Source organism: Theropithecus gelada, chromosome 1 (genome assembly GCF_003255815.1).
Source record: "Theropithecus gelada isolate Dixy chromosome 1, Tgel_1.0, whole genome shotgun sequence".
NCBI classification, from domain to species: Eukaryota; Metazoa; Chordata; class Mammalia; order Primates; family Cercopithecidae; genus Theropithecus; species Theropithecus gelada.
This window is the reverse complement of record NC_037668.1, coordinates 13,085,121-13,105,012: the sequence shown is the minus strand read 5'-3', so window position 1 is coordinate 13,105,012 and position 19,892 is coordinate 13,085,121. Positions and strand designations below refer to the sequence as shown.

Here is a 19,892-nt window from a genome sequence, read left to right as displayed (position 1 = left end):
ATTACAGGCGCCCACCACTACGCCCGGCTAATTTTTGTATTTTTATTAGAGACCAGGTTTCACCATGTTGGCCAGGCTGGTCTCGAGCTCCTGACCTCAGGTGATCTGACTGCCTCGGCCTCCCAAAGTGCTGGGATTACAGGTGTGAGCCACCACGCCCGGCTGATCTATTATTAGAATTATTACCTATGCTGTTACCTAAGCTACACACCTCAGATCTGCCCTCAACTCTTCTCTACCATAATCTAATCAGTCACTACTGTTGAGTCTACCTCCTAATAAGTTGTTTTTTTTGAGACGGAGTTTTGCTCTTGTCGCCCAGTACAATGGTGCAGTATCAGCTCACTGCATCCTCTGCCTCTCGAGTTCAAGAGATTCTCCTGCCTGAGCCTCCCAAGTAGCTGGGATTACAGGCACCTACTACCACACCTGGCGAATTTTTAAATTTTTAGTAGAGATGGGGTTTCACCATGTTGGCCAGGCTGGTCTTGAACACCTGACCTCAGGTGATCCGCCCACCTCGGCCTCCCAAAGTGCTGGGATTACAGGTGTGAGCCACTGTGCCTGGCCTACCTCCTAATATGTTTTGTCCATATTTACTGCCTTAGTTTAGGTTTGGTCCTTTCTCATCTCCAGACTGGATCACTACAATAGCTTCCTAGCTGGTCTTCACCTCCATTCTTAACATCCTCCACACTACTGTCATATTTCTTTATAAAATACTTATGACTGTGATACTCCCTTGCTTAAGCCATCACTGAACTATCTTTACCTTTAGCAGCATTTCCCAGAGTTTAAAAAAAATTTTTTTTTGAGACAGAGTCTCACTCTAATGAGCAGGCCAGAATGCAGTGGTGTGATTTTGGCTCACTGCAACCCCGCCTCCCAGGCTCAAGGAATCCTCCCACCTCAACCTCCAGAGTAGCTAGGACTATAGGCACACACCACCACACCCAAGTAATTCTTTTTAAATTTTTTGTAGAGATGGGTCTTGCTATATTGCCCAGGCTGGTCTTGAACTCCTGAACTCAAACCATCCACCCGCCTCGGCCTCCCAAAGTGCTGGGATTACAGGCGTGAGCTACCATGCCTGGCCTACCATTTCCCAGTTTTATATGTGTTCCTGAGATGATTTTAGATGATAGATGGGCAAACAGTTTTTAATAGTTGTGCTTTTATCTGAATTTGTAGTAGAAAAATATTGATTTTCCTTTCAGTATACATTTATGTTTAAAGTCAGTCTAAGGAAAAATAAGCAAAAACTAGTATGGGGACTATCTGCAAATATTAAAAACCATGAATACTCAAATATTTGAAGTAGGTAAATTTCTTGCTTATAGCATCAATTCCAAAATCCTTAGCATAGCAGACCCTAAACTGTATTTCTAGCTTTATTTTCCAGTCACATAGCATCAGGCAGACAGAATATCCTGCCATTCTAATATTCATTCATTCAATAAGTATCTATCAGATGTCTACCATGAGCCAGACATTGGGCTGAACTTTAGGGATTTTAGTTGTAAATAACTATCTCTGCCATAAGGATTACATTCTAATGGGAAAAACAGACAATAAACAAGTTAGAAAGTAAACGAGGTAATTAAAGATTCTGACTGGCCTAAGTAACATGGCAAGACTCTGTCTCTACAAAAGATTTTTAAAAAATTAGCCGCATGTAGTGGCGTGTGCCTGTAGTCCCAGATGCTCAGGAGGCTGAGGCAGGAGAATCACCTGGGCCTGGGAGATTGGCCGCTGTGAGCCATAATTGCACCACTGCACTCAGCCTGGTTGACAGAGACCCTGTCTCAAAAAAAAAAAAAAAAAAAAAAAAGATTCTGATTTAAGTTCTGTGAAGGAAATACACAGTGAAAGATAGGAGGGTACAGAAGATCCCTTTGGGTGACAGTACTATTCAGACCTTAAGAATGAGGTCGAACTCGGCTGGGCGTGGTGACTCACGCCTGTAATCTCAGAACTTTGGGAGGCCAAGGTGGGTGGATCACAAGGTAAAGAGTTCAAGACCAGCCTGGCCAATATGGTGAAACCCCGTCTCTACTAAAAAATTTTTAAAAAGCTGGGCGTGGTGGCATGTGCCTGAAGTCCCAGCTACTTGGGAGGCTGAGGCAGGAGAATCACTTGAACCCAGGAAGTGGAGGCTGCAGTGGGCCGAGATCGCGCCACTGCACTCCAGCCTAGGTGACAGAGCGAGACTCCATCTCAAAGAAAAAAAAAAAAAATGAGTTCGAACCCAATATGTGAAAAGCTAGAGGAAGAGCACCAGGAACAGAAAGCTGCGGGGAGCAGTGGCTCATGCTTGTAATCCAAGCACTTTGGAAGGCTGAGAAGGGCGGATGATCGGAAGTCAGGAGTTAGAAACCAGGCTGGCCAACATGGTGAAACCTCATATCCATTAAAAATACAAAAATTAGCTAGGTGTGGTGCCGCACGCCTGTAGTCCCAGCTACTCAGGAGGCTGAGGCAGGAGAAGACTTGAACCCGGGAGACGGAGGTTGCAGTGAGCCAAGATCGCATCACTGCACTCCAGCCTGAGCGACAGAGACTCCCGTCTTGAAAACAAAAACAAACAAACAAACAAGTTGCAAAAGCCCTGGGATGAGAAAGAGCACACCACCATTGGGCGAAAGTGCAAGGAGAACTTCATGGGTGACGGAGAAGAATGGTGGTTGAACAGGTTGAAAACACAGAGCAGGCTATGTGAGTTAAAAATTTTATTTTAAGTGCAGCAAAAAGCCAAAGAAAGAACCAGGTGCAGGGTTACACGCCTGTAGTCTCAGCTGCTTGGGAGGCCAGAGGATCCCTTGTGCCCAGGAGTTTCAGGCCAGCCTGGGTAGTATAGCCAGACCCCTCTAACAAAAAGGGTTTTTAGGCCGGGCACCGTGGCTCATGCCTGTAATCCCAACACTCTGGGAGGCAGAGGCTGGTGGATCACCTGAGGTCAGGAGTTCAAGAGCAGCCTGGCCAACATGGTGAAATCCCGTCTCTACTAAAAATACAAAAATTAGCCGGGTGTGGGGGCGGGCGCCTGTAGTCCCAGCTACTTAGGAGGCTGAGGCAGGAGAATCGCTCGAACCCCGGAGGCGGAGGTTGCAGTGAGCTGAGACCGCCACCGCACTCAGCCTGGGTGATAGAGCGAGACTCCGTCTCAAAACAACAAAAAGGGTTTTTAGTAGATATGTAACCAACTGATTTTTAAAATGATCACACTACCTACGTGGAGAATAAATTAGTGTCTCCTAATCGCTTTGAAATTTTATTTTTCGTTTTACTCTTTTTCACTTTTTTTTTTTTTTTTTTGAGATGGATTCTCGCTCTTGTCCCCCAGACTGGAGTGCAGTGGCAAGATCTCGGCTCGCTGCAACCTCCATCTCCCGGGTTCAAGTGATTCTCCGGCCTCAGCCTCCCGAGTAGCTGGAATTACAGGCGCACTCCACCACGCCCACATAATCAACCTCCGTCTCGGGTTCAAGCGATTCTCCTGCCTCAGCCTCCCGAGTAGCTGGGATTACAGGCAGGGAGTTTTATCTTAAAAAAAAAAAAATTGATATCGGTCTCACCAATCATATTGCAACCAGGTCTGTTAGTTTCCTGAAGAGAAATTAGGTGCTGCAGTACGTTCCAGAAGCAGCTCTTTATGCCCGTATTGCTGATCAAACTATTTTTTAAAGACGTTCCTATCATACATCACCTTGCCTCGGAACAGGGTACAGGCCTGGGATTTTTGATAGAAAAAGGTGTCTTCAGTGACCATTTCCCAGTTTGGGATGAAGAGACATAAAGAAGCCCTCTAATAAGGAAATTACGCCGGGCCTCACTGTTAATAGTACAGTATCTCTCAGCAGCTGCTGCGGTTAAGAGGAATCCACTGACCCCTGTAGTCTGCACCTCCCAACATGGCAGCATTTAGCTCGCGACCTGCTCAAGATGGCCACAGAAACACTTCCGGCATCTTTCCGAACTAGGCCCGCCCCAATTTGCGTATTTTTACCGTGCAGAGGGAGGGATTTAGAGTTAGCCTTTGATTGGTCAGCTTGACTGGCGACCTTTCCCCTCTGCGACAGTTTCCCGAGGTCCCTAGTGTCTGAGCGGCACAGACGAGATCTCGATCGAAGGCGAGATGGCGGACGTGCTAGATCTTCACGAGGCCGGGGGCGAAGATTTCGCCATGGATGAGGATGGGGACGGTGAGGACAGTGGAGGCGGCCGGGCGTAGCGGGGAAGGTGTGAGAGAAGGCTATAATAGGAAAATTTACTCTCTTTTCTCCCGGGTCGTGAGGATGGGAATCGGGGAACCGGGTCTTGGATAGATTAGAGATTCCGCCCCCTTTGGGAGAAGGGAGGGCGTGACCGGGAAGGCACTGAGACTGGAGGCGGTTTGGGTCGGCTTGCAGACAGTGTCTTGGGAAAGAAACGATCGTTACAAATGACTGTCATGGTTCCTTACTCTTTTATCTTCTGGGGCTCCAGAGAGCATTCACAAACTGAAAGAAAAGGCGAAGAAACGGAAGGGTCGCGGCTTTGGCTCCGGTGAGTGTGGGGAGAATGGGGTAGAGTGGCCTAGTAGGGCAGGAGCCGCAGGTTTTGGAGTCCCCACCCAACTCATAGGAACAATGGGAGAAAGGGGGAGTTTTCGGTGATCTTGTGTGTGTCCCTTATAGAAGAGGGGTCCCGAGCGCGGATGCGTGAGGATTATGACAGCGTGGAGCAGGATGGCGATGAACCTGGACCACAACGCTGTGAGTAATAATGGAACCTGTGAGGTATCCGTGCCTGTGGTAGTAGTTAGAAAGCGATAAAATAGTTAAGCAGTAGGAGTGGGTTCAGAGATAGCTTAAACAATCTGAGTCCACACTACTCCCGTGAGCCTGCTTGAAGCGTTTCTCTCATGCACTCATACAACTTCCCCCCGTCCCCCAACAGCTGTTGAAGGCTGGATTCTTTTTGTCACTGGAGTCCATGAGGAAGCCACTGAAGAAGACATACACGACAAATTCGCAGAATATGGGGAAATTAAAAACATTCACCTCAACCTCGACAGGCGAACAGGATATCTGAAGGTATCCTAAGTGACACTTTATTGCCTCCTTTCTTTCATAACCCTTAGACAGCATTGGTAGTTCTGTGTTTGCTGTGGTTGGCCAAGAGCAAAGTTAAAATAAAATGACATTTAAAACATGGATATGTTTTGTCAGACACGCCAAAGAGACAGACATGTTGTATATATACAGAGATATATGATGTACATCATTGCTTAAATTTTATAGATTTTTCTGAGTTTAGATTTGAGGAAAAAGATACTCAGTGATGCTTGGGGAAATAGGAGGGTTTTCATATCTGTCTTTTTACTTTCCCTAGGGGTATACTCTAGTTGAGTATGAAACATACAAGGAGGCCCAGGCTGCTATGGAGGGACTCAATGGCCAGGATTTGATGGGACAGCCCATCAGCGTTGACTGGTGTTTTGTTCGGGGTCCACCAAAAGGCAAGAGGAGGTAAAATGAAGAGGGCAAACACTGGGTGAAGGGAATATGAACAAAACAGAATGAGGACGTAGTATTATGTCCCTCTGATGGACTCTTCTCCCTGCTTCTTTCTCCCTAGAGGAGGCCGAAGACGCAGCAGAAGTCCAGACCGGAGACGTCGCTGACAGGTCCTCTGTTGTCCAGGTGTTCTCTTCAAGATTCCATTTGACCATGCAGCCTTGGACAAATAGGACTGGGGTGGAACTTGCTGTGTTTATATTTAATCTCTTACCCTATATGCATACTATTTGAGTTGCGAATAAATGTTCCATTTTTGTTTTCTACATTTAATATTACTTTCCTATCGTAAAATTGAAAGTTCTAAAGCATAGTAAGGCTGTATGGATCATTGTGAAGATAATTCTAGGGACTGAACTCTATTTCTTTTTTTTTTTTGAGATAGAGTCTTGCTGTGTTCCCCAGGCTGGAGTGCAGCTGCGTGATCATAGCTCACTGCAGCTTCAAACTCCTGGGCTCAAGCCATCCTTCTGCCTCACCCTCCCTAGTAGTTGGGATTACAGGCACATGCCAGCATGCCCGGCTAAATTTTTAATATTTTTGTAGAGATGGGGTCTTGCTGTGTTGCCTGGGTTGGTTATGTAAATTTCTATACTAGATACAGTCTCAAGTTTCAGGTAGGGTTTAAAGTAGACACTGGTCAGTGTTTCTTTTTTGGGGGAACTAGGAGAGCAGGAGTAGAAGTGAGATGTTAAGATCTTATGGTATTAAAGACTTATTATTTTGTTCCTATATACTCTGTTAGGATCAGATAGATGTTATAGAAATGTCTTTTGTTTCTCCTGCACTTCTTGATGTCACAGTTTTTTGTACTTCCTGCTGTCTAAGAGCATGAATCTCCCGTTGGAGCATTCTCCCAGACCCTTCTTTAGAAGAGTCTATACTAAGTTCTTGGTGCCCTCTTCGGCAGCCAAGGGTGAAGGCCCCATAGAGGAGAGGATCCAAAGGAGCATTGAGGAGGCCAAAAAGGAAAAGGATGTGGCTCAGACTGGGAGGGACTTCAGTTAGCATGGTGGGGGAGAACCAGTACCACAGACCCAGTAGGTAATAAGGTGTCCAGCAGAGGATGAAGGTCAGCAAGATAAGCAGGGCCAGTCTCAGGGCCCGGAGACGAACACGGGGACGATTGTCAAAGGAGCGGCGGAGGGCAAATTCACCAGCAGGGGCTAGGAATTTAGAAAATATACTGTAATTCAGAGTCTAAGCTTCTGAACTGAGTATAGGGTGAACTGATGGAGGGGCATAGCTAGTGACACAGAGCTTGCCTCCTACAAGGAGGAGAATGCTGCAAACCCTTTTCCCCTTCCCAACCTAGGACTATATGATCTCTTACCCCCAGGGATTATGATAGAAATGTGAAGCCACCCAGTCTACTTTAAGACTTGATGGTGTTCAAGAATAAATAATACTGATTGCCTCCCTAGTCCTTGTCCAGCTAACTCAGCTGTTTATAATTGAAAGGATTCAACAAAATTAGCATCAGGTGCTAGACATATGGTTAGGATCTCACCACAGTTGAGTGACTGGTAGATAGCTTTTAGGTAGGTAGATAAATGATGCTAGAGGCAACAGGTCTAGGGTTAAGGATTAAGGCCTGGGAATTGGAGTCTCACCATGGCTCCCCTTCCTTGTCTGAGGGCTGGACACACTGAGGACAATGCGGCTATAGCAGATGGCCATGGCAGTCAGTGGCAGCAGAAAGAGGCAGCAGAAGGTGAAGAGGTTATAGGTGGTCTCTTGCCATCGAGCCTTGAAGCTGCCTTTGGTGACACACTGAGTGAAAGGGACTGGGCCAGCTCGGTGGACGGTATGGAACAGGAACAGCTGGAGTGGAGTTCAGGACTATTAGAACTGGTTCCCCTCACCACCCAGCCTACCCACCTATGTCATACTGTCTCCTCCCAATTCATCCTTAATTCCAAGTGAAGCAGCACAATGCTGAAAAACAGTTCATCCATGGTGCCATGTTAAAGAGGTTGGAAATACGTCTTGAAAATCCTGTCTTCCTTTTAGGCTTGAATATGATGCTGAGCAGTGAGTTTGTTAAATCTCAGAACTTAAAGCAATCCCACCTTCTCAAGTACTATTCTAACACTGCGCTTTATAAGGGATGATATTTCTACCACCTCACTCATATTTTTAGCTGAAATGATTTTCCTGGTATGTCTGTTATTTTGTGGAAAAAGAAAAACTGTGTAAAATGGGTGCTGCCAAAATTCCAGGCCATTTTGCAGTGACTCTGAAGTGACCTTTAGTAGTAATAGTCTTATGTGCAGTAACTATAATGGTAAAGAATGTTAAATAATAAAATTTAACATTTTCCAAATGCTGTTGGGCTGCCCCTCCCCCTTTTTGTTAAATTGCTGGGTTTTCCAACTGAATCAGTAAAAACTATTTCCGTTTAGAACTACAAGGTTAAAGTGCCTGAGTTCCAGTAATGTAGATTGTCACTATTAATTTGATAAAAGGTAAGCTCAGTAGGTATCAGATTCCTAGATATAAGGCATTTGGGACAGTGATTTTAGCAGACATGAGGGACATTTAGGAAAGATGAATAGTTTCAGCATAAGACAGAATTTTGAGAACTGTTTGGAGTTACGATCAGGCTACTCTGAGCTAGTTGGAAAATGTTCTTTCCTCTTCCCATCTCTTGCATTCATATATTTATAATTTTTGTTTTTGTGCTATGCCTAAGAAGTACGTGAGAATCATGAGGAGTATAAAAATAGTCAAAGCTGGCTGGGCGCGGTGGCTCATGCCTGTAATCCCAGCACTTTGGGAGGCTGAGGCGGGCTGATCACGAGGTCAGGAGATGGAGACCATCCTGGCTAATACGGTGAAACCCTGTCTGTACTAAAGATACAAAAAATTAGCCGGGCGTGGTGGCAGGCGCCTGTCGTCCTAGCTACTGGGGAACTCCAGGAGGCTGAGGCAGAATGGCGTGAACCCATGAGGCGGAGCTTGCAGTGAGCTGAGATTGTGCCATTGTACTCCAGCCTGGGTGACAGAGCGAGACTCTCTCCAAAAAAAAAAAAAAAAGTCAAAGCCTACAAAAATGAGTAATTTCTAACCACCCCAATAGTACCGCTAAGGACTCCTAAGCCCTTACCACACTAACGTGACATTAAATTTTTTATTTTATTAACACTAATATTTTAACTACAATTACAGCATATGGGTAAGGCAGAATTTACCCACAAGGATACTAATTTGGAACCAAAAAATTTCACCTTTTGCACAAGTATCACACTTGTCACAATCAGTTTGCCATTGAAACAAATAGAGATTGCAAATATTGTCAGATTGTCAGGCTATAAGAAAGGATGAAATTCATTTCCCATTGCATCATCTTGTGGCCCATGGATTTCAAGTGCCTTAGCCAAAATCATATAGCTAGTTAGCAGTAGAGCCGGAGACTCAGAAAAAAAACAAAGTAAAACAGGCAAACTGAAACAAAAAGTCTTCTAATTCCCAGTCCACATGTAAAATTTGCTTTATGTAAACAAACCTAATTGTAAATGGCACTGTAGCAACAGGCTTCTTTTTAACACTTGGATTGGTAAAGGTCTTGTTTGCAACATATTAGAAGTATTATTTTTCTCTTTTTATCCCCCCCAACAGAGTCTGGCTCTGTCGCCCGCGCCAGAGTGCAGTGCAGTCTTGGCTCACTGCAGCCTCCACCTCCCAGGTTCAAGAAATTCTCGTGCCTCAGCCTCCTGAATAGTTGAGATTACAGGTGCTCACCACTACACCGGGCTAATTTTTGTATTTTTAGTAAAGATGGGGTTTCGTCATGTTGGCCAGGTTGGTCTTGAACTCCTGACCTTAAGTGATCCACCCGCCTTGGCCTTCCAAAATGCTGGGATTACAGGCTTGAGCCACCAGGCCTTTCTTTGTTCTTAGGAGTATAGTCAGACTAACTTCTAGTAGTTATATTTCGAATAATTGAGGATGTAAGTAAGGATCAAATCTTAAATCAGTATAATATATTATCATTCCAGAAACAAATCCTAGACCCTTCTTGGCCTCCTTCTAGACATAATTCTAATCCTACAGTCTCAGAGATGCTGCTCTATCCTGCCCCCAACCCCATGATAGTGATAGTGGTGTTTGCCTTGAAGGAATTGCTTTGTGTTTAGCTTTTTTCCCCACCTAGATTTCTAGTTCCTTTTCAGTATTGGATTTGCTTTGAGATTTGATTAACCTAGTACTCAGGTTCAGATGCTCGCCTCTTTCCAATTTTAACATTCATTCGACAATAAAGTCAGTAAAAAACACAAATTTGGTTATGTCACTCTCTTTACTTTAGTGTCTCTCCACTGCACTCAGGATAAAGTACAATTTTATTATTTGTGATCTGGCTGGCTCTTCCCCTCTCAGCTCATTACTCACCATTAACTAGTCCTCAGCTTTAGCAGCATTGGCATTGAGATCCTCTATCCTCCATCTTCCCTAGCATTTCTCCTATTTTAATTGGTCTAACACCTATCTGTGAAGAATCAAACGTTAACATCTGGAAAGCTGTTCCTGACTGCACAGCTGTGTCAGACACCCCTCTCTGCTCCCCACCCCCATTGTCTTCTTTAGCTCCTTTAGCATAACACTTCTGAATACACTATATTGTAAGTGCCTAATTTCTTTGTTTCCTGCGCTAGTCAATACATTTCCTGAAGGCAGAATTTTGCTGCCCTATCCTTAGCAAAATTTGAGTGGCCCTGGAGATGCATATTACTTTTTGAATGGATAAATGAGTGTACCACAAAGTTTTACCCAAACCACTGACTTCACTCTCTTCATAGACCCCCATGTATGTTTTTCTGTTTTTCTTCCCTGCCCCAATCTGAAGGAGGTGAGATTGGGAGGATGCAAAGATGCAGAAGCCAAGTGTAGTAAAACAGATCTAATGGAAGAGGCACAAATAGAGGATACTGCTTATAAAAGGCAGGCTCTTAACAGATGTAAATTAACATGCAAATAATCTTACAGAAGAGAGCAGAGGTAGCCGGGCAGGGTGCCTCACGCCTGTAATCTCAGCACTTTGGGAGGCTGAGGCGGGCGGATCACGAGGTCAAGAGATGGAGATCACCTGGCCAACATGGTGAAACCTCGCCTCTACTAAAAATACAAAAATTAGCCGGGCGTGGTAGCGGGCGCCTGTAGCTTCTCGGGAGGCTGAGGCAGAAGACTTGCTTGAACCCGGGAGGCGGAGGTTGCAGTGAGGCGGCAAAAAAAAAAAAAAAAGGCAGGGGCTTACTCCCCGAGAATTAATGGCTAATGGCCCCCAAGCGCACCCTTTAACTCATGCTACAGACCCAATCCCTGTCCTGCCCGGTCCTGAGTCCTAGGTCACTCACCTGGGGCAAGGCAAGCAGGAAACTAAGTCCCCAGGCTGCCCCCAGAAGTTTCCTTACACCTGAACGGGATCCAAGCGGGTTGAGTACTGCTGCCTGGCGGTCCAGTCCAATGACCACAGGCAGGAAAGCTGCAGAATACATGGCCATTAGTTTCAGGAACATGAGTGTCCGACATGCGATGTCCCCGGCCAGCCATTGAACAGTGATATTCCAGGTGGCATCTAGGGGCATAACCACAAAAGTGACTAGTAAGTCGGCAGCTGCTAAATGGGCGAAGAGTGTCCTGACCGGAGAGGGGCGGAGCTGGCTGGGTTGCGGCCGTGTCACTGACCACAGGACGGCAAGCTTCCCTCCAGCCGAAGAAACAAACAGCACAATGGTCACTCCCACTCGGACCTTGGCTGCTGCCGAGAAGGTGGGCAGCTCTGAGCCCTCCACCGCCACTCCCGATCCAGCCCAGGCCTCCTCCCCCGCTGCTGACCCCCAAGGGGTGCCGTTGCCTGCAGACATGGTGGCCTGGAGAGAAACTGAGGAGGAGGCAGTGTGGGTATGAAGCGCTTAGCTTTGGCCACTGATTCTTCGCCCACCTTTTCAGGATCTGGAGCTGATTATTGCGAATTTCGTTCACTAAAGCCTCTGCTTCTGGAGACTCTCCGTCTGTTCTGGAGGAGGTCACTTGTCCAACTGTCAAGGTTCTGCAGGGAACGAAGATCTGGTATCAGTCACGCTCCTTTTTCCTTGGAAAGACCAGCCTGGGCTTCGGGTCTCTACTGCCCTAGACCTCTTTAGCCCTTACAGCCCTGGATTCAGTCGGAGCCTGAGTGCATGTGTATTTGGGATGTTCTACCGGGCGCACACCTATTCCGGCCTCCAAGGCGTGGAGTTCACTGCGGCGCTTTCTCGCCCCGCCCCGACCCCTGCAGGCCCCGCCCTTGGTCCTGAATATTTAAAGAAGAATGTGCCGCTGGAGGCGTGCTAGGGAGTGGTGATCGTCTGATAAGGAGACCCTGGGACAGAGACACACACAATAATACGCAGATGTAGGCTCAGAAGACACGCGTTTCGCGTCCTGAAATTCCGCTTCGAGGGCCAGCTCCACTCGCTTTCTTTTCTGATATTGTTTGTCCCTCGCGAGGCACCGTTGGGTCGCGCAGGAGGCGTGACTAGGGGCGGGAAGTGGGGCGGGAGCGGGGCCGCGGAGCCTGGGCTACCGCTGTCATGGACGCCTGGGTCCGCTTCAGTGCTCAGAGCCAAGCCCGGGAGCGGCTATGTAGGTGCGGCCCGAATAGGAATGGGGGTGGGGCGGGGGAGGGATGGGCAGAGGAAGACTCTAGTGAGGCGAAGTCAGTTCAGGCTATAGGGGGGTGAAGAAGGGTCAACTCTGGCTACGGGGGCCCGAACGGACCGTGAGATGCAGATTTGAGCCGCTGTTGAGGAGATGATTCCTTTCCGCTCGCGGAAGAGATGGGGAAACTGAGGCATGAGTGGGTCAGCGGGGAGGCCACTCAGGGTTGCTGTGTCCACATAAGACCGACAGTGTTCTCACTGAGCGGTGATGGAATGAGGAGCATTCACCCCACGGTGGATAGCCCTGGACTCTGCCCCCAGAGCTGAGGAGGCACTCCCAGTTTCCATGTCCCCACACCGTGCTGTCATTCGGGAACTCCTCTGCGTCCGTCCTGGCGTTTGGTCTCCATTCAGCTAGAGGGCCTTGAAACCTCCTATTCTGAGGAATAAAATGCCCTCCAGCTGTCTGCCTCCCCTCATCGATCACATACATGCTCACGCTGATGTGCTTGGGATGGACCCCTGCGGCCTGCACTGGCCCCTTCAGGCCTCATCATTGTCAAATCTCTTATTCGCTCAGCATTCAATAGTGCTCCCCACCCCTTTCTAGACTCTTTTTTCTCCTTATGCCTTTTCCTTCCTCTGACCTGGAGAAATGGTGAGATATGGGCATGGAGGAGGAAGGGGAGTGGTCTCAAACTGGGAAAGGGGGAAGTCTGTGCCTTTTGGAGGATAATTTTGAGCGGAAGGTAAGGGAGGTCTCCACCTTACCTTGCCTGCCCTCTCCTCTAGGGCCGCCCAGTATGCTTGCTCTCTTCTTGGCCATGCGCTGCAAAGGCATGGAGCCAGTCCTGAGTTACAGAAACAGATTCGACAGCTGGAGGGCCACCTGAGCCTTGGAAGAAAGCGTAAGTAACTCTGTCTTTCCTTTTATCCCCCAACCCTTCCTCCATCCCCAGCTCTCCTTACTTGGTCCCTCCTTCCTGTACCCTCGATGCCTGTTCTTTCTCATTTGGCTCTGCACTTACCCTCTGCATGCGTCAAGTTGAGATAAGAGAGCAGGGGTACGGAAGTAATTAGGAGGACTGGAGAGAATGGGGCAAGTTTGAGAAAACTAAACTGGCACAAAAATTAAATTTGAAATTGAAAAATGAAGTGTTTCTGCTCTTTATCTTTTTATTTTTTTTGAGACAGAGTCTCTCGTCCAGGTTGGAGTGCAGTGGCCCAATCTCGGCTCACTGCAACGTCTGCCTCCAGGTTCAGGCAATTCTCCTGTCTCAGCCTCCTGAGCAGCTGGGACTATAGGTGCCCACCACCATGCCGGGCTAATTTTTGTATTTTTAGTGGAGATGGGGTTTCACCATGTTGGCCAGGCTGGTCTCAAACTCCTGACCTCAGATGATGCAGCCACCTCGGCCTCCCAAAGTGCTGAAATTACGGGCTTGAGCCACCGCGTCCAGCCTGTTTCTGCGCTTCAAAAAAATTGTTATTATTATTGCTCAACTTTTGCCTTCTTGCTTTCTCTGTTTCTGTTTCTTGCTATCTGCCTCTCTACTTACAAATCCTTGCTTTCCCTTTCTAATCTCCACAAGTTCTACGCCTGGGTAACTCAGCAGATGCCCTTGAGTCAGCCAAAAGAGCTGTTCACCTATCAGATGTTGTCCTGAGATTCTGCATCACTGTTAGTCACCTCAATCGAGCCTTGTACTTTGCCTGTGACAATGTCCTGTGGGCTGGAAAGTCTGGACTGGCTCCCCGTGTGGATCAGGAGAAGTGGGCCCAGCGTTCATTCAGGTTTGATATCATTTTCTCCTTCAAGATTTTTTTTTTTTTGGTAGTCTGTATATTGCATAGCTTGTCTTATATGAGGGAAAGATCTCTTAGGATCTTTCCACTCAAGTCTTGATCAGTCACTTGGCTTCCAGTCTTCAGTTAGATCTTAAACTATTGGAGAATATCAAATGGGGGGAGATGGAAGACAGATGATCTTCCATAATGAATGACTAATATTGTGCAAGGTAAGATATTATATCACTTTAATTGTGCTTCTATACCACAGGTTATTCCCCCTCACTACCTGCTTACTCATTCATTCCGAAAATATTTATTAGATGCTTACTGTGGGGCAGGGGGTAAAGCAAAGAGCTAAACAGGTAATGTGCCGATGTGCCTGCTCCCATGAAACTTCCAGTTTAGTGGGGGAATTAGATACTACAATGAATAACTTCTCATATATATTTGTGGGAAAGTATGTGGTATTATGAAAGAATATCACAAGGGGAGCTAATTTAGATTGAAAAATCGGGAAGAAACTCTTTGAGAAAGCAATATTTTAGTTCAGACCTGATGTGTGGGTAGGAGGAGTTAGACAAAGCCAACAGTAGCAGAAAAGACATTTCCAAACAGAGAAAATAGCACATTCTAAGTAAGGCTTTGAACTAAGACTTCAGGAAATTAGAGAAATAGAAAGCCAGTGTGATTGACAGTATTGAGTCCATCAGTTCAAATTTGAGAGGTAGACAGGCACCAGACCTTTCATACAGGGCCTTTTAGTTAATGCTTGTTTTATTTTATCCTACAATGGAACATTATTGAAGGATTCTGAGCAGGGAAATGACATGATTCAAATTGTGTTTAAAGGACATCTCTTTCTGAGATGTTGAAAATGGATTGCAGGCCAGGCGCAATGGCTCACACCTGTAATCCCAGCACTTTGGGAAGCCGAGGTTGGGGGATCACGAGGTCAGGAGTTCAAGACCAGCCTGGCCAACATGGCAAAACCCCGTCTGTACTAAAATTACAAAAATTACCCAGATGTGGTGGCGGGCACCTGTAATCCCAGCTACTCGGGAGGCTGATGCAGGAGACTTGCTTGAACCCGGGAGGCAGAGGTTGCAGTGAGCTGTGATCGTGCTATTGCACTCCAGCCTAGGTGACAAAAGCAAGACTCCATCTCAAAAGAAAAAAAAAAAAAGAAAAGAAAAGAAAATGGATTGCAGTGGGACAAGAGAAGAGGAAATGCTCTAATATGAGCAAGAGATGACGTTGGCTTGGACAAAGGAGGTAGCTGACAATGAAGGTAGAGAGATACAATGTGGGAGTAAAATTCCCTAACATACTATCTGTATTTGTTTTTTGTTTTCCTATGATTGTACTTTTTCGTTATATTAACCTTGCTTTTCCCTTCATCTTTCTCAGTGATTTACAACTATAACATGGCTTATGATGTATGAGGGGTGGGAGCAGAGGCATGGCTGGAGCACTATGGAAAAGCAACTCCCTAAAGGAGTCTATATGTTATATTTATTCATTTGATCCAACAGATACTTACTGAGCTCTTACCGTATGGTAGGCATCAGTCTACATACAGGGGTACAGTGGTTAAAGACAAAGAAGGCCTCTGCTCCTCTGGAACTTACCTTGTAATGGGATGAGATAAACATAAACAAACAATAAATTAAAATATCAGATACTGGCAAGTGTTATGCAGGAAATTAAAACAGGGTTATGGAGTAGAGAGTAACTAATTCAGTGCTTTAGATTTAGGGATAAGGGAAGGCCTCTCCGAAGAGGTGATATTTAAGCTCATACCTGAAAAGCAAGAAAGAACTAGCTATGTGAGGATTTTGGAGGGAGAATATTCCAGGTAGAGGGAATAGGTAGTGCAAAGGTCCTAAGGCAAGAACAAGCATGATGAAATTAAAATGTATAAAGAAACCAACATGGTTAGAGCATAATGATTGAAGGAAAGAATGATACAAGGTAAAGTTAGAGGGGTAGGGACCAGATGTTGAGTCCTGTAAGCCTCTCTAAGGTATTTATATTTTATTATGAATGTGATAGGAAGAAAACCATGACGAGCTGTGTTTTTTTGTTTGTTTGTTTATTTGTTTTTCTTTTTTTTTTTTTGAGATGGAGTCTTGTTCTGTTGCCCAGGCTGGAGTGCAATGGTGCAATCTCAGCTCACTGCAACCTCCACCTCCCAGGTTCAAGCAATTCTCCTGCCTCAGCCTCCTGAGTAGCTGGGATTACAGGCACGTGCCACCATGCCCAGCTAATGTTTGTATTTTTGGTAGAGACAGGGTTTCACCACGTTGGTCAGGCTGGTCTCGAACTCCTGACCTCATGGTCCGCCTGCCTCGGCCTCCCAAAGTGCTGGAATTATAGGCATGAGCCACTGCGCCTGGCCAACCATGGAGCGTTTTAAGAAGGGAAGTAATGATGTGATTTATGTTTATGCTAGCTACTATATGAAAATAGATTGTTGGGGGTGGGGCAAGAATGGCCACAGTGAGACCAGTTAAAACACTAAAGCAGAAGTCCAGATAAGAGATGTTAGTGGCTTAGAGTATGGCGGTGGGGTGTGATAGAGAGATGTGGTTGGATTCAGGATATACTTTGAAGGTAGACGAAGTTATAGAGTACAGACCACCATTGTCAGATTGGATTGCAAATAAAAAACATGGATTTTTTTACTGAAGAAATTTATAATTTAACACATTTGGCAATTACTTAAACCTCTGGGCCACTTTTTTTTTTATTTTTAAAGAAATAGGGATTGGATTTAGATCACCTTTAATATGTTTGAGTCTCTGAAACAACTGAAATTTGTCCTTTCAAAACAAGTTTGCCTTGTTATAGGTCAAGTAGAGAGGGAGAGAGAGAGAGAGAGAGAGAGAGAGTGTGTGTGTGTGTGTGTGTGTGTGTGTTGCCAAGTGGAAAATGAAGTTTGAGATTGACCTTGGAAGATTTCATGATGCTCATGAAGTTTAAAACAGGATCTTAAGGTGCACATAAACATGTACTAGTTATAGAATGGTGGGAGGACTTTGTTTCTTCATTTTTATTGGGACATAATTGACAAATATAAATTATATATATTTAAGGAGTTATAGCTCGATGTTTGTACATGTATGTTATGACGTGATCACCACAGTCAAGCTAATTAACACATCCATCACCTCACATAATTACCTTTTTTCTTTTATGGTAAGAACACTTAAGATCTACCCTCCTGGCAAATTTCAAGTATGCAATACAGTATTGTTAACTATGGTCACAATGTTGTACATTAGATCTCCAGAACTTATTCATCTTGCATAACTGGAACTTGTACACTTTGACGAGTATCTTCCCATTTCCCCCACTCCCCAACCCCTGGCAACCCCCATTCTATTCTGTGCCTCTATGAGTTAGCCCTTTTTTTTTCGATACAGAATCTTTCTTTGTTGCCCAGGCCGAAGTGCAGTGATGAGATCTTGGCTCACTGTAACCTCTGCTTCCTGGGTTCAAGCAATTCTCATGCCTCAGCCTCCCGAGTAACTGGGATTACAGGCGCTGGCCACCACACCTGGCCAGTTTTTGTATTTTTATTAGGGACCAGGTTTTGCCATGTTGACCAGGCTGGTCTCAAACTCCTGACCTCAGGTAATCCACCTGCATCGGCCTCCCAAAGTGCTGGGATTACAGGCATGAGCTACCACGCCCGGCCTTATTTTAGCTTCCACCTGTAAGTGAGATTATGCAGTATTTGTCTTTCTGTGTCTGGCTTATTTTGCTTAGCATAGTGTCCTCAAGGGAGGACATTTCTGATAGGGGTAATAGCATTCACTTTACTTCTGATGATCTAATGTGTAATCTCTCTGTGCTACAGGAAAAGAAAATGTGAAAATGTGATGTTGGATATGTTAAGTAGGTATCCATGCCCTTACTGACCCTTTTGCTCTGTGTATCAGGTACTATTTGTTTTCCCTCATCATGAATTTGAGCCGTGATGCTTATGAGATTCGCCTACTGATGGAGCAAGAGTCTTCAGCTTGTAGCCGGCGACTGAAAGGTTCCGGAGGAGGAGTCCCTGGAGGAAGTGAAACTGGGGGACTTGGGGGACCAGGGTCTCCAGGAGGAGGTCTGCCCCAGCTGGCTCTGAAACTTCGGCTGCAAGTCCTGCTCCTGGCTCGAGTCCTTAGAGGTCATCCCCCACTTCTGCTAGATGTGGTCAGAAATGCCTGTGATCTCTTCATTCCACTGGACAAACTAGGCCTCTGGCGCTGTGGCCCTGGGATTGTGGGGCTTTGTGGCCTCGTGTCCTCCATCCTGTCTATTCTCACCCTAATCTATCCCTGGCTACGACTCAAGCCCTGACCTTCTGGTACAGGATAAGGAGGGGACCTGAATTGGTGAGATGGAATCTTAGATCGTCCCCCATGTACCAGCCTCATTCGAATTCTACTCTTTGGTTAAAGTTAGAAATTCAGAGATTTAGGGGAGGAGGAAGAGCTTTGGGGAAGATGAGGTAAGGAAAGGTGACTCGTGAAGTTAATAGGATGTCTCTAATTTCTAGATGTGCCTGAGCTTCTGTTCTTTTCCTCTGTCTTTGTCTGTGTCTCTCTTGAATGTATTTACTTTGTGTCTGTTAAGTCTATTTAAGGTTCTGTATCTATGCATCTCTCTCTCTCTTTCTTTTTTTAACCTTCTTATTCTTCTATCCAGGGATTTAATCAGCAGAATTACTTTTTGGTAGGGGAGGTATAAGGTTTGGTCTGTAAGGTTCTAACTGCCTTCTTTTTTCCTCACAGAGGTGGCTTATGGCAGATTTTTCCTCCTTCAAACTCCAAACATAATTTTTAATACTATGTGCCAGTGGACTCTTCCCTCATATCTCTGCACCACAAGTGGTTGGATGTTTCCTCTTCCTCCCTCATGTCTACCTCACCAGCCTCGCTCATGATTTGGCCCTTATCCTGCCTTGTACACATACCTTCAGATTTCTGCTTACACTTTGATTTCAGAGCTTTATTCCCTAGTCTGTTCCCTAGTGTAGCATCTTGCTGTAAATCTTGTACAATGATTCTGTGTAAATAGCTGTGGCCTATGCCAATAATGAAGAGCAAGCCTTTCAGGTAAGCAAATTAAAGTTCAGTTTGCTCATCAACGTTTAGTCTGGTCCCTCATTTTTTGTCATTTGAGGCCCCTATTCCTGTCACTGTGGTTTGGGTTTTTCTTGGGAGTAGCCACTAATGTCACCCACATTATTTTTATTGAGCACCTACAGTATGTAAAGCAAAATACTTAGTGGGCATCCAGAAATCTAAGAAGCTCCACACTCCCAACTTTAAGAAGTTTATAACCTAGCTGAGGAGTTGGGGTGGCAGAGGGGTGGTCTAATACTAAAGTTATTGTCCTGGCTCCACAAAACACATCTCATACCAGTTGATATATAATCCCTCTAAGAAGTAGAATGCCATATGACAGCATAGGCTAAGAGCCAAGAACAGAACTCAGTGGTGTGGGGCTGGTAAGGATTTGGAGCTGTATCTTCACATGTTGGGACTCCCCTGGGTGGGTAGAGAAAATGATACCACTGCTGTCAGCTCTTTCATTTTCCATATTCCAGGTTGAGATAAATAAGGTTAGGAAGTAAAAAGAATCTATCGGCCAGGTGTGGGGGCTCACGCCGGTAATCCCAGCACTTTGGGAGGCCGAGGCAGGTGGATCACTTAAGGTCAGGAGTTCAAGACCAGCCTGGCCAACATGGTGAAACCCTGCCTCTACTAAAAATACAAAAATTAGCCAGGCATAGTGGCATGTGCCTGTAGTCCTAGCTACCTGGGAGGCTGAGGCATGAGAAATGCTTGAACCCAGGAGACAGAGGTTGCAGTGAGCCAAGATTGCACCACTGCACTCCAGCCTGGGT

At 45.8% G+C, this 19,892-nt stretch overlaps 3 protein-coding genes across 11 annotated transcripts; 2 read left to right on the top strand and 1 right to left on the bottom strand.

Annotated features, from left to right (window-relative positions):
* Window positions 1-4,025: 4,025 nt before the first annotated feature.
* On the top strand, window positions 4,026-9,834 carry RBM8A (RNA binding motif protein 8A). 5 transcript variants are annotated; one of them, XM_025376018.1, is made up of 7 exons: window positions 4,026-4,202; window positions 4,486-4,545; window positions 4,677-4,754; window positions 4,939-5,075; window positions 5,374-5,510; window positions 5,620-5,668; window positions 9,560-9,834. In XM_025376018.1, exons 1-6 carry the CDS (start codon window positions 4,136-4,138, stop codon window positions 5,663-5,665), a joined length of 525 nt encoding a protein of 174 aa, XP_025231803.1. In that variant the 5' UTR covers window positions 4,026-4,135; the 3' UTR covers window positions 5,666-5,668; window positions 9,560-9,834. The 5 variants fall into 5 exon arrangements, with proteins under 5 accessions (XP_025231803.1, XP_025231774.1, XP_025231792.1 ...); XM_025375989.1 differs by lacking the exon at window positions 9,560-9,834 and having other exon boundaries at window positions 5,374-5,500; window positions 5,620-8,580; XM_025376007.1 differs by lacking the exon at window positions 9,560-9,834 and having other exon boundaries at window positions 5,620-7,888.
* LOC112618547 (gonadotropin-releasing hormone II receptor) lies at window positions 6,199-11,798 on the bottom strand. Its single transcript, XM_025375683.1, has 3 exons — window positions 10,913-11,798; window positions 7,172-7,382; window positions 6,199-6,724 (listed from the first exon to the last, which is right to left on the bottom strand). Exons 1-3 carry the CDS (start codon window positions 11,420-11,422, stop codon window positions 6,306-6,308), a joined length of 1,140 nt encoding a protein of 379 aa, XP_025231468.1. The 5' UTR covers window positions 11,423-11,798; the 3' UTR covers window positions 6,199-6,305.
* Window positions 11,799-11,886: 88 nt separating this feature from the next.
* PEX11B (peroxisomal biogenesis factor 11 beta) lies at window positions 11,887-19,131 on the top strand. Of its 5 annotated transcripts, XM_025375872.1 has the most exons (5): window positions 11,887-12,186; window positions 12,992-13,107; window positions 13,792-13,993; window positions 17,935-18,375; window positions 18,775-19,131. In XM_025375872.1, exons 1-4 carry the CDS (start codon window positions 12,131-12,133, stop codon window positions 18,338-18,340), a joined length of 780 nt encoding a protein of 259 aa, XP_025231657.1. In that variant the 5' UTR covers window positions 11,887-12,130; the 3' UTR covers window positions 18,341-18,375; window positions 18,775-19,131. The 5 variants fall into 5 exon arrangements, with proteins under 5 accessions (XP_025231657.1, XP_025231683.1, XP_025231648.1 ...); XM_025375898.1 differs by having other exon boundaries at window positions 11,887-12,182; window positions 17,935-19,131; XM_025375863.1 differs by having other exon boundaries at window positions 17,935-19,130.
* The last annotated feature ends 761 nt before the right edge of the window (window positions 19,132-19,892 follow it).

Bases quoted from the DNA above. Each gene is read 5' to 3' on its own strand.
- RBM8A (XM_025375989.1), top strand. From the start codon at position 4,136: ATGGCGGACGTGCTAGATCTTCACGAGGCCGGGGGCGAAGATTTCGCC. The intron at 4,755-4,938 runs GTGAGTAATAAT...GTCCCCCAACAG, and splicing joins TGAACCTGGACCACAACGCT to CTGTTGAAGGCTGGATTCTT. The intron at 5,076-5,373 runs GTATCCTAAGTG...TACTTTCCCTAG, and splicing joins GGCGAACAGGATATCTGAAG to GGGTATACTCTAGTTGAGTA.
- LOC112618547 (XM_025375683.1), bottom strand. From the start codon at position 11,422: ATGTCTGCAGGCAACGGCACCCCTTGGGGGTCAGCAGCGGGGGAGGAG. The intron at 7,383-10,912 runs GTGAGTGACCTA...ACTCCACTCCAG, and splicing joins TCCTGCTTGCCTTGCCCCAG to CTGTTCCTGTTCCATACCGT. The intron at 6,725-7,171 runs GTGAGACTCCAA...CTAAATTCCTAG, and splicing joins GACAAGGAAGGGGAGCCATG to CCCCTGCTGGTGAATTTGCC.
- PEX11B (XM_025375872.1), top strand. From the start codon at position 12,131: ATGGACGCCTGGGTCCGCTTCAGTGCTCAGAGCCAAGCCCGGGAGCGG. The intron at 12,187-12,991 runs GTGCGGCCCGAA...CCTCTCCTCTAG, and splicing joins GCCCGGGAGCGGCTATGTAG to GGCCGCCCAGTATGCTTGCT. The intron at 13,108-13,791 runs GTAAGTAACTCT...AATCTCCACAAG, and splicing joins CCTGAGCCTTGGAAGAAAGC to TTCTACGCCTGGGTAACTCA.